This window comes from Colobus angolensis, unplaced genomic scaffold, assembly GCF_000951035.1.
Source record: "Colobus angolensis palliatus isolate OR3802 unplaced genomic scaffold, Cang.pa_1.0 Scaffold8, whole genome shotgun sequence".
Taxonomy (NCBI): domain Eukaryota; kingdom Metazoa; phylum Chordata; class Mammalia; order Primates; family Cercopithecidae; genus Colobus; species Colobus angolensis.
The window spans coordinates 1,898,936-1,909,247 of record NW_012121820.1 but is presented as its reverse complement, the minus strand read 5'-3'; the positions used below and the strand labels follow the sequence as shown (position 1 = coordinate 1,909,247).

At 44.8% G+C, this 10,312-nt stretch overlaps 1 protein-coding gene across 1 annotated transcript in view; it reads right to left on the bottom strand.

Moving 5' to 3' along the window:
• MYO5B (myosin VB) overlaps nt 1-10,312 on the bottom strand; it is a 316,975-nt gene that overhangs the window by 48,534 nt on the left and 258,129 nt on the right. Inside the window, exons 23-27 of the mRNA XM_011929181.1 lie at nt 9,639-9,723; nt 8,199-8,347; nt 7,010-7,129; nt 4,953-5,093; nt 1,441-1,506 (exon numbers count right to left, since the gene is read on the bottom strand). Coding sequence (XP_011784571.1) covers nt 1,441-1,506; nt 4,953-5,093; nt 7,010-7,129; nt 8,199-8,347; nt 9,639-9,723 — 561 coding nt within the window. The remainder of the gene's footprint in view (nt 1-1,440; nt 1,507-4,952; nt 5,094-7,009; nt 7,130-8,198; nt 8,348-9,638; nt 9,724-10,312) is intronic.

Genomic DNA, 10,312 nt, shown 5'->3' with positions numbered 1-10,312 from the left:
AAATGACCAATAAACACGAGAAGATGCTCAGTATTACTATTAGGAAAATGCAAGTCAAAACTACAATGAGACATCACCTTACACCTATCAGAATAGCTACTATAAAAAAAAAAAATACTAAGTGTTGGCAAGGATGTGGAGAAATTAGAACCCTTGTGCACTGCTGGTGGGAATGTAAAATGTTACAGCTGCTATGGAGAACAGTACAGCAGTTCCTCAAAAAATTAACAATAGGATGACCACATGATCCAGCAACTCCACTTCAGGGTGTATACCTAAAAGAATTGAAAGCAGGGTCTCCAAGAGATACTTGGAAACCATGTTCAGTACAGCATTATTCAAAATAGCTAAAACAGAGAAGCAGCCTAGATGTCTAACAAATGGAAAAGCAAAGTGTGATCTGCACACACACAATGGGACGCAGTCTTAGAAGAAGACGGACACATGCTACAATAGAGATGAACCATCAGGACATAACGTTAAGTGAAATAAGCCAATTACAAAAAACAAATACTATACGATTCTACTTGTGTGAGGAACCTAGAGTTGTCTAATGCAGAGAGACAAAGTACAATCGTGGTTGCCAGAGGTTGGGGGAGGAGGAACTGGGGAGTTGTTAATGGGTGCAGAGCGGGAGTGCTGGTGAGATGCTAGTATAACATTATGAGTGTATTTAATACTATTGAACTGTACACTTAAAAGAGTTAATTACAATGGTAAATTTTTTGCGTATTTTACCACACTTTAAAAAATTAGAAATAAGCCATGGGAATGATTCAAGGCTGTTCTCCTGGGCAATGTAGCTGTTACCAGAGTTATTTATATTTTGACAAGTCAAGTGCAGCAGTAAGATGGGGGAAGGAATAGAACAAGGAGTTCGATCTGTAACAGATTGTGAACAGTCCATTGAGATAACTTACTACCTTCAGATCAACCAGCCAGAGTTATCTGTAGTCCTGCAAGTGACTGGCAGATAGGCTAAATTCCCACATTATCACGTCTTTGAGGATGGTAATGGGGTGGGCCTCTTCTGTAGCTCCTTTTCTTTTCAGTGCACTCCTCCCTCCCGTGGGGCCCGCTCACCTCCCACTGTTCTACTGCACTGTCTCCCCGGGTGCCAGCACAGGACACACTGGCAGATCCCTCTGCCCTACATCTGCCCATGCAAGCCTTGTTTTTTTCCTAAGTGATTTTTAGTGGCCATATTTTAACTGAAATTGTATTGGGTAGGTCATATATTTATTATCATTCCTGTAGTAGATACAAATTTTCCTTCATTCCAAAGGTGAAGAAACTGCAGCATGGAAAAAGGAAGCTACCTGCTTATGGCTCTCCTTGTTAGCAGACTATGGCTCAGGGCCTGATCTCCTGATGCCCAGATTTGTCATCTGCCCTCTGACGGGGGAGTGTTCCAGGAAGCCTGTCTCCCAAGAATCTTACCTTCAGACTATTGTAGGCCAGATCTGTATCCGGGTCCAAATCTATGTCAGTCTGTGGTGGTTCCACCTACATGGATAGAGAGACAAAGATGAGCGTGGACCTCAAGCAAGATATTCCACAGAGGTGTTTCCAACTGTGGTCAAACTTGCTCATCCTGCCTGTGCGTGAATACCCAACACCCCCACCCTCCACAAGTCCACTTCCTTCCCACCTTCAAAGTGCAGCTCAACACTCCAGCTTACCATGAAGTGCTCCATCAACACCTCCCTCCTGTCCCCCCTCCACCTTCACTCACATGGTCCCCACAGGCACTTATAGGTTAAATATGTATAACACTGTGTTATGGCTTGAATTTTGCCCCCCCAAAGATATTCTGAAGTCCTTACCCCTAGAAACTGTGAATGTGACCTTATTTGCAAATAGGGTCTTTGCAGATGTAATCAAGTTAAGCTGGGGTCATTAGGGTGGACATTAATCCAGTCGGAAGAAGACACAGGGAAGATGGCCATGTGAAGAGGGAGGCAGAGGCTGGAGCGATGCAGCTGCCAGGCAGGGAACACCAGGATGGCCAGAAACATGGGAAGTTAAGAGAAAGGCATGAAGCAAATTCTCCCTTAAAGCCTTCAAGAGAATACAGGCTGTCAACACCTTGATTTCTGACTTCCGGCCTCCAGAACTGAGAGAATAAATTTTTGTTGTTTTGTCATCCAGTTTGTGGTGTTTTGTTTCAGCAGCCTTAGGAAGCTCACACACACTGTAAAACCATGTCTCTAGTAACAAGGTTAACAAGTTACGTTCCAATTTATGAGGGAGGAAACCTCCCCAGTGTGTTGTTTCCTAACTAAACTCTAAGCACCTTGCAGAGAGCTGCTTCCTCCATGACACTACCACAGGTAGTAGAGATGGCCCACAACACTCTGTAATGCTGTCTGACATCAGAACTCCAAAGCTAGTGCTTGTCTATGGCAATTTCTGGAGTAACAACTCACTAGGATTCAGCTGAGCGAATAATTCCTACAGTTATTTAGCTGCTACTAGACTTAAACTGCCAATGAGAAGGGGTAGAAACAGCTTCATAAATGGTTAACTACTTGGAGTAATTTCAAGTAGTGGGTGATAGTCCCTGAATAAGATGGACTTTTGGAGGTAAAAATGGAAAGATCACTTACTGAGATTACCTGTGTTCTAGCTAGCAGTGTTAAGTCCTCCTGCCGTGGATGGACTAGCGTGCCCCAGGCTTGGAGACAGGAACAGGATCTGAGCATCTCCTGTACTCCTCCCAGTTGAAGGATGCCGACACTTAACTGCACTGTTTCCAGCCCTGCAACCTGGGGGTAAAGCCCCTCCAAGGTACCAGTGTCTGTTTTGCCTCCACCAACACCAGTGGTACAGGAGGCTGTGGCTGTCCAGGGTCCGCATTCAACCTGCTGCTCCGGTGAGAGTTCTGTACTTGTGTTCTATGTAGCATGGATTTGCCATGTGTCCATGGATAATATTGAGTACATTAGATTCTCAGAAAATGGAGATCACCTACTCAGACTCAAGGGGCTCTATTAAGATGGGCTGGCAGTCATGTTTGTAAGTGGGCAGCCCATAGGAATCACCCTATTGGCCAAGGTGACTTTGCCAGGCTTGAGAAAGGGAGGTGGCTGGGTGAGAGGTCAAATGCACCGACCATAGACTGTCATAGAGGCCCCACCCTCACTCCCATACTGATGGTACATCCCACGGGCTTCCCTGCCATTCCTCACTCAGTGCATGGCCTCTCTCTGTGGCTGAGACCCGAGCCATCTCTCTCCAGAATGAAGACCCAGGTAGCTCAGGATTCCTCTTTGGACCAACAGCGAATCCAAGAACTTGACCTCCAAAAGCTCCATTTCAGGGTGCTACAGAGGGATCCCATACCCTCCCCCAACCCACTCCTGCCTTTCCTTCCTTAAACTGTCAGAAACAAGGCCATTGTCCCTAAAGAGAGATCCTTAATATACATGACAGAGCTATGGCCCAGGCATAGAGTTCTAACTATTGTTCCGTGGTTATTTAGGAGGAAAAAGATACCCTTTTTTATTTGGTATCCAGAGAAGTTCTAAAGCCAAGATTCCAAAATTAGTTGGCATGTCTGGAATGGGGAGCTTGGAGAATGCATCTTTAGGTACAGCTGGATAGGCCAAGAACTTGTACGTCAGGCACCGTCTGATATCATCTGTGTAGCTTTTCATTGATTTGATTTGCACTTGCCTGTCAGGGCAGCTTTCCTTCTAATTCAGAGTAATTTAGAAGACTAATCTTTTCACTTTCCATTCTGAATCAAGTCCACCTAAGAGATTTAAACCCATCAGCAAGATTTACCCCCCCAGTTACTGCTGGGGGCGGGGGGGGGGACAAGAATTTGCTAGCAATATAGATCAGAATCTGTATCACAATTGATTGCAAAGGGAACACAGGTGTTGCCAAAAATGGGCACAGAAGTGAGGTAAGGGATGGGGACTGAGAACATGGGGTAGGTGTCAAACTCCACAATTAATAATTCAGGCCTGAGAACACACGAAAGTCCTTTTTCAAGCTCACTATGAGGTCAGCTGATGATATAACCCATGGCAGAATTGGTCTTGTGCCCTTTAGAAGTGGTCCTTCTATCTCCAGAGAAATAAATGGTTCTTTCCTCCTTAGCACTGCTATATTCAATGGATTCTCTACTCCTATGGCACCAACCTGTTCACACTCAACTTGTATTTATTTAAGTGCTACCAAAGTTATTTTTTACTTTTCACATGTGTTATGTCCGGTTCTCTCAGACACAACATCTAAATTCCTCATAACATTTAAATTCCTCAATCCTCAAGAGAAATCCTGGGGATTTCTCTTACATTGTTATCTGCTGTCCTTTAATGAACATTTTGTGTACCTACTACATGCCTGGCACTGGCATAGTTCTGAATGCAGCGTGGGTGCCCAATAGTTCCTTGAGATGGAACGATTACTTTGGGGGCTACTAAGATTTCAAACAATATCCTTTCTAGACCCAAGAGGCTGCTGATAATCTGGACTGAGGCAAGGGTGCAGCCATGGGAGAGGAGGGTGAGTGACACACACTCGGTCTGCCTCTGACCAAAAAAGGCTGAACCCAAGCCCATGCCAGATCCCAGGTATGAAAGGGCGATAGGTTATCTCTGTGAACATTTGACTTCTGCTGTATTTACACACTTATTACACAGCCTGGTCCTCCTGGCAGGGAGCTCCCCTCTTTGCAAGTAGGTGATGATGCCACAGACTTCCCCCTAGCTTCACCAGTGGAAACCCGGGGCACGAGGGAGCTTACTCCTGTTCAGCTGGGTGGTGTAGGGGCACTCAGAGAAGACTCAGCATGACTCTAGTGCAATAAGGAGGAGCCCTCTGGGACTTAGCAGGAGTATGATCCCATGTGGTCACACATGCCACATGAGCCCTGGGAACACGAGCTGGATTGTTCTCTCATCCAAGCACCATAAGAGCATTGCAGCCCCTTCACGTACCTGGACTTTCTTGCTGTCCTGCTGTTCTCTCTTCTCCAGCTGCACTTGCAGCTTCTTCCTCTCCTGCTCCAGCTCCCGTACTCTCTTCTGCAGCTTCAGGAAGACCGTCATGTCCATGGCTGCCTTCTCCAGGCCGATTTCCTTCAAAGGAAGACAGGCGCAGAAAAGAGGTTTTCCTAAATACATGCCTTAGGGAACACACAGCACTTCACTGTCTCCCTCTCTATCAGCCATCTGTCTCCTCTCTCCTCCCAAACATCAATTTGCATCTCAAATACAGAGCCAATGACAACCAACTAACATTTCTCATATCACAGTTGGTGCTCCAGGCTCATTTTCTGTCCAGATAACATCTGAGTCTCAGCCATTTATATTCCTCCTGTGTGAGCCACTTAAAATGACCAATCATATATTCCAAGAACAAATGGATAAAAACACAGGCACTTTCTTTGAAAGTTAAAAGAGCTCTCTTCTGGAAAATGGTCCCATGTCAGAGAAACTATAGAACTTGGGACATAGCACTTTCTAACGAAGATTCAACATGGTTACCAATCACTGCAATGTGCCGTCAGCCATCACTTGATTGCGTCGTGAAATGGAATCAATGCTTGCTCTGCCCTGGAACCTATTTATCCAACAGATCTTAAAGCATCTATTTCCCAGATTTTGTTCCTTTTGGATTATTGCCTGAGTTTGCCCTCCAGGACTCTAATGCGTGGGGACAGGGGTGTACAAACACATGCATCTGCCTGTGAATGGGGAATGTGTATAAGCACATCCATGTGGATTTTTAAGCACATGTATGTACATGTGAGACAATATAATTTGGTTCCATCAGGATTTAATGAGCACTGGTTCCACCAGTGCTTCATGTTTAACCAGCACTGGACCAGTCTTGACTTCCTTGAAGAACATAAACCCAGTGATGACAATGCTTATGTCTACATATAGACAGTCACACATACAAACACCAGGGTGATATGCCTGGAGTTGAGGCTGACTGAAGCCTCCAGGGGCCTAGACTTAGAAGACTGCAATGCAAAGCCAAGCGTCTCAAGCCAGCACTTAGGCAAGGCTTACTAAGTGCGTCCAGCAGGCGGCAAGCCATGCAGAACCACACAACAGATAGGAGACCTTCAGATAGGACCTCCTTCTCTCCCTCCACCCCGTGCTCCAGCATTCTCTATTGCTCATGGTCTCTTATTTTTCTTTATAGCACTTAGCAGGATCTGCAATCATATCACATGTTTCTTCCCTAACGGCTCATTGTCTAGCTCTCTGTCAGATGAGGGAAGGGACTTCTCCGGCTCGGTCACCACTGTTTCTCTAGCAACGACCAGCAGATCCTGCACAAAGACCTGCTCCAAACTCATTTGTTTTTATTCTGTCTCTCCTCCATGTTATTTCCACATACTTTACAAGGTTGTGTGTGTGGCGCGCATGTGCCTGTGATTTTCTTTTCAAATGCCAGAGGAAAAATTGTATCTTTTGTACCTTTGACAAAATTACACACAGACCAGACAGTACCAGTGTGTGGTACATTTAGTGACTGACTCTAAGAGGCTATTACCAACAAAGATACGGTCACCCAGAATACTTTCATTCCAAATGTTTTTTGTTGTTCTGAGTTTTATCCAGCTTCTAAGTGAGGGGGCAATTTTCTTGTGTATTTATTGATATTACTATATGCACTATGATATTAAGTTGGGATAAGTTGTATCTTAAAATATGACTTAGCTGTTCCTTCTTAAACCACCTATTTCACCTCTCTGCATCAGTTTCTTGGTTTTTCAAGAGGAATCAGAGATCCATCTTCCTCTTTCCTTTCTGGATAGGGTGTAAGGTAAACAATAATGTATTGCTTTGCACAGTAAGTGTTAACTCCAGAGAACTGTCTCTAAATCCACTGCAGTCCAAGTGATCCTCTCTTGAGAATTAGCCCCTGGGCACTCTGATCACCACCAGCAGAAGAGTAAATCTCTCTTGGACAGTTCCACACAGAAAAAACACACACTCCCTCTGGAGAAGGGCAGTACCCAAGAGCCTGCATCACTCACCTCCACCTGCTGGAGGGCATCCTCAGTGTCTCCGATGTCAGATGTGGAGATGGAAGGGTAATTGGAGTCAGATTCTAAGCTACTTTGGTTTGATGGGTTCCGCCTATGACCTGGAGTTTGCTGTTCAACAAGAAAAATGTGACAGCTCATTAGGAACTAATGTTCTTGAGAACTTACTTCTCATGGTGGCAGGCCCTAGAGTTATCCTTCTGCCTAATTTGTAAACAAGAATAGGTATCATTGCTTCTTGGAATGATGGCTAAATAGAGCTAGTCCTATGAAACATTTCACCTACAGTTCTTACTGTAGTCATCCACTTTTCGTCTCTTAATGAAATGCAAATTCCTAACACTTGGTCAATTTCTCTGAGAAGTCCTGGAAAAACCTTTCACTCCCAGTCTTGCTTGTGAAATGCACAAAGGCAGTCACATTACCCACTTCTCCCTTGAAAAGAATGTTCCACAACTACCCAGAATGGCCCCTCCCTTCAACCTGCACTTCCCAAATTTTGTTTATGAAAATAGTAGCATATTAAAAATAGTTTACCATTTATACTGTTCATTTAAAAATACTTTTTTTTTTCTGCATCTGATTTGGCTGTCAGTGTGAAAACTGAGCTTGGTAGGACAATTTTAGACTTCTATGGATGCTCCTATTCAGCTTTTCTTCCTGGCTTCTATGCAATTAACTTACTCCATCTTGTTTGAATACTCATTTCTGGAGGAAATGTTTACATGGGTTAAAAAAAAATGACAGATCCTAAAATATCATAAAAATTGTCTCTATGTATACTGCATCTCATCAGATTAGGAGACACAATTAGGCCCTTGTGGGTCTCTCTGCCACACACACACTAATGAAGCTGAGAACTCCTACACCCCATTACTGTCTCAACACAGGAAATCTTCCCATAATAGGAACCAGGAAAGATAACACACTTGGGTGGAATGTTCCTTAAACTCATAACTGAGATCTCCATGACCCCAAAGTTGGAAAAGGAGCTGTCTGTCAGTAGGAATGAATCACCCAGCCTAGCTACTTTTGCCTCTCTGCAGTAATGGCAAGCACTGCACATACAACACATAGACTGAGCATCATGTATCAGAAAGCAGTGCCTGAGATCATGGGGTCAGAAGCTGGACAGGAGCCGGGGACCCATGCCATGGCACAGCAGAGGCACCCCCCTTGCCTTTATGATGGTCATCTCATCCCGAAGGTTGTCGTATCTCTGCTCCAACTGTGAATATTCCTTCACAAGGTTCTGGTACCGGGATCGCTCCTCCTCCAGTTCTTTCTTCATGAGGAGATTTTCCTTCGCAGAGTTCTGGGCAAATTCATCTGGAAAGCAACATGCTAAGCTTCAGTTTTTCTGGATGGATTCCCTCACATGTATTGACTCATGCTTTCTGATTAATTTCTTGTTAAGAGGCTGCCCATGACGAGCTCAACAGAGGCTCCTGTTGAATCTATTAGGCTCCTCACCTACTGCAGAGCAAAGGTGAGTCTCCTTACTCTGGCTTAGTCTTCAGAGAGGGGGAGCAAGACCTTGTTCTCAGGGAATGGGGAGACAGAAGTTGGCAGCGTAGATGAGAATTCCCTCAGTTGATGCCCCAGCCTCTCTTCTGCCAACTGTCACAGCAAATGCTGGCAGCATTCCTGGAAGAACGATGGTTTATTCACACTGCTTTCCTAGTCCTGATCTTTCAGTTCTTGGGAGTGCAGGGAGATCAAAGGAGACTGGGGTGAAAGGAGGGAAGGCAAATAGAGAAGGAAAGGGCACTCTCCTGCCAAAACTTATCATCCACATTAACGGACAGAAGTGTTTTAAAAGGACATTTAAAAACAGTTTATGTTTTCAAAAAGATGTGATATTGGGTGGGACTGTGAGGTCATGTGGTTCCATCCTCTTGTGACATGAGGAACCTGAGGATGGGAGAAGGGGATTTGCTCTAAATGACGGTGAGTTGGGGCAGAAACTGGGGTCTGTGGACTCCCCCTGCTCCTCCACAGCCGAGTGGCACATGGGGACTGATGACAGCCCAGGAGCTGGTGGGCACTTGAGAGAGGCTGACCTGGGATCTGATTCAAGACGCTTTCTTCAGTAAACATTAACAGATGACCCAGGGGAGTAGAAGAAACCATGATGCATGGATGGACACGAAAGACAAATGTGAAACCCAGCGATGAGGACAGCTCCCGAGCGCTCACTGAAGCAGCCCACGAGTCATGCACCCTCCTAAGCACTTCACAGGCTGCCTCTTCCTCATTCCTTCCATGAGCTCCCTGATGTCTGGACCTTTATGTCCACGTAGCAGATGAGCAAACTGAAGGCCTGTTCAAGGCCGCACAGAAGCACATGGCAGAATCATGCTTTGAGTGCAGGCCTCCCTGACTCCAAGTGTCATGTACTATGTTGCCCATCACACATGTCTCACCTCTTTAGACTCTTGAGGCTAAATGTTATAGCAGGATCTTAAAGGTCATTATTCTTTCTTCATCTTCCTCTATTAAGATCCTTTCTCCACTGTAGCCTCTAGTCTAACTGCATACTTGCTAGGAGTCTTTGGGGGAAGTCAGTGAAGAAAAGAGATTAAAACCCCAAATAAAACTCAAGTGCTTTGGTACTTACCTTTAGACTGGCACAGGATTTGGTTGTTGAGCTGTTCTTTCTCATCTTTCAAGAGAGCATTTTCTTGCTCCAGGTCTGCAACTCGCTGGAAGAGAGCAACAGGGGAAAAATGTCTCATGATGCTGGGAAGAGGAAAGGCTCCTCTTGTGGGATTTGAATTTTAACTGGATATGTGTAAATGCTCTTTTTGTTTAAGAAAATTGATTTGGGTAAAGCTTCTTTTGTTTTCAAGGAAAAAATGTGTACTAAAAGAAAAATCCCATTAAAATAAGACAGATGAACTCAGCACTATTTATGGTCATCTAATGTCCAACAAAACATCATGAAAATTCTATCCCAAGCTCACATGCCTTGTTGAGGAACTTACAAAGATAGCAGGTTTTCTGAAGAGAGCTGAAGGCCTGTGGATCGTGACCAAGTCAGCAATCCACTGAGGCTATATGATCAAACAGCAAACTGTGTATCATGAATGCAGGATGTGGGCAAACTCACAGCTACACCTGCCACCAGAAGGTTTGCTGAGTGCAATCACTCCCTGGCACCGTGCTCCTTGAGGTTATCTACTGGAACATCTGGAGACTACTGTTCAGAGAATGCAGTTATGCAAGTCTGCACTGAGTCAAGCTGCTGACTGACAATCACCCCCTTCTCCCTATCTCTTTTATTCAATAAAT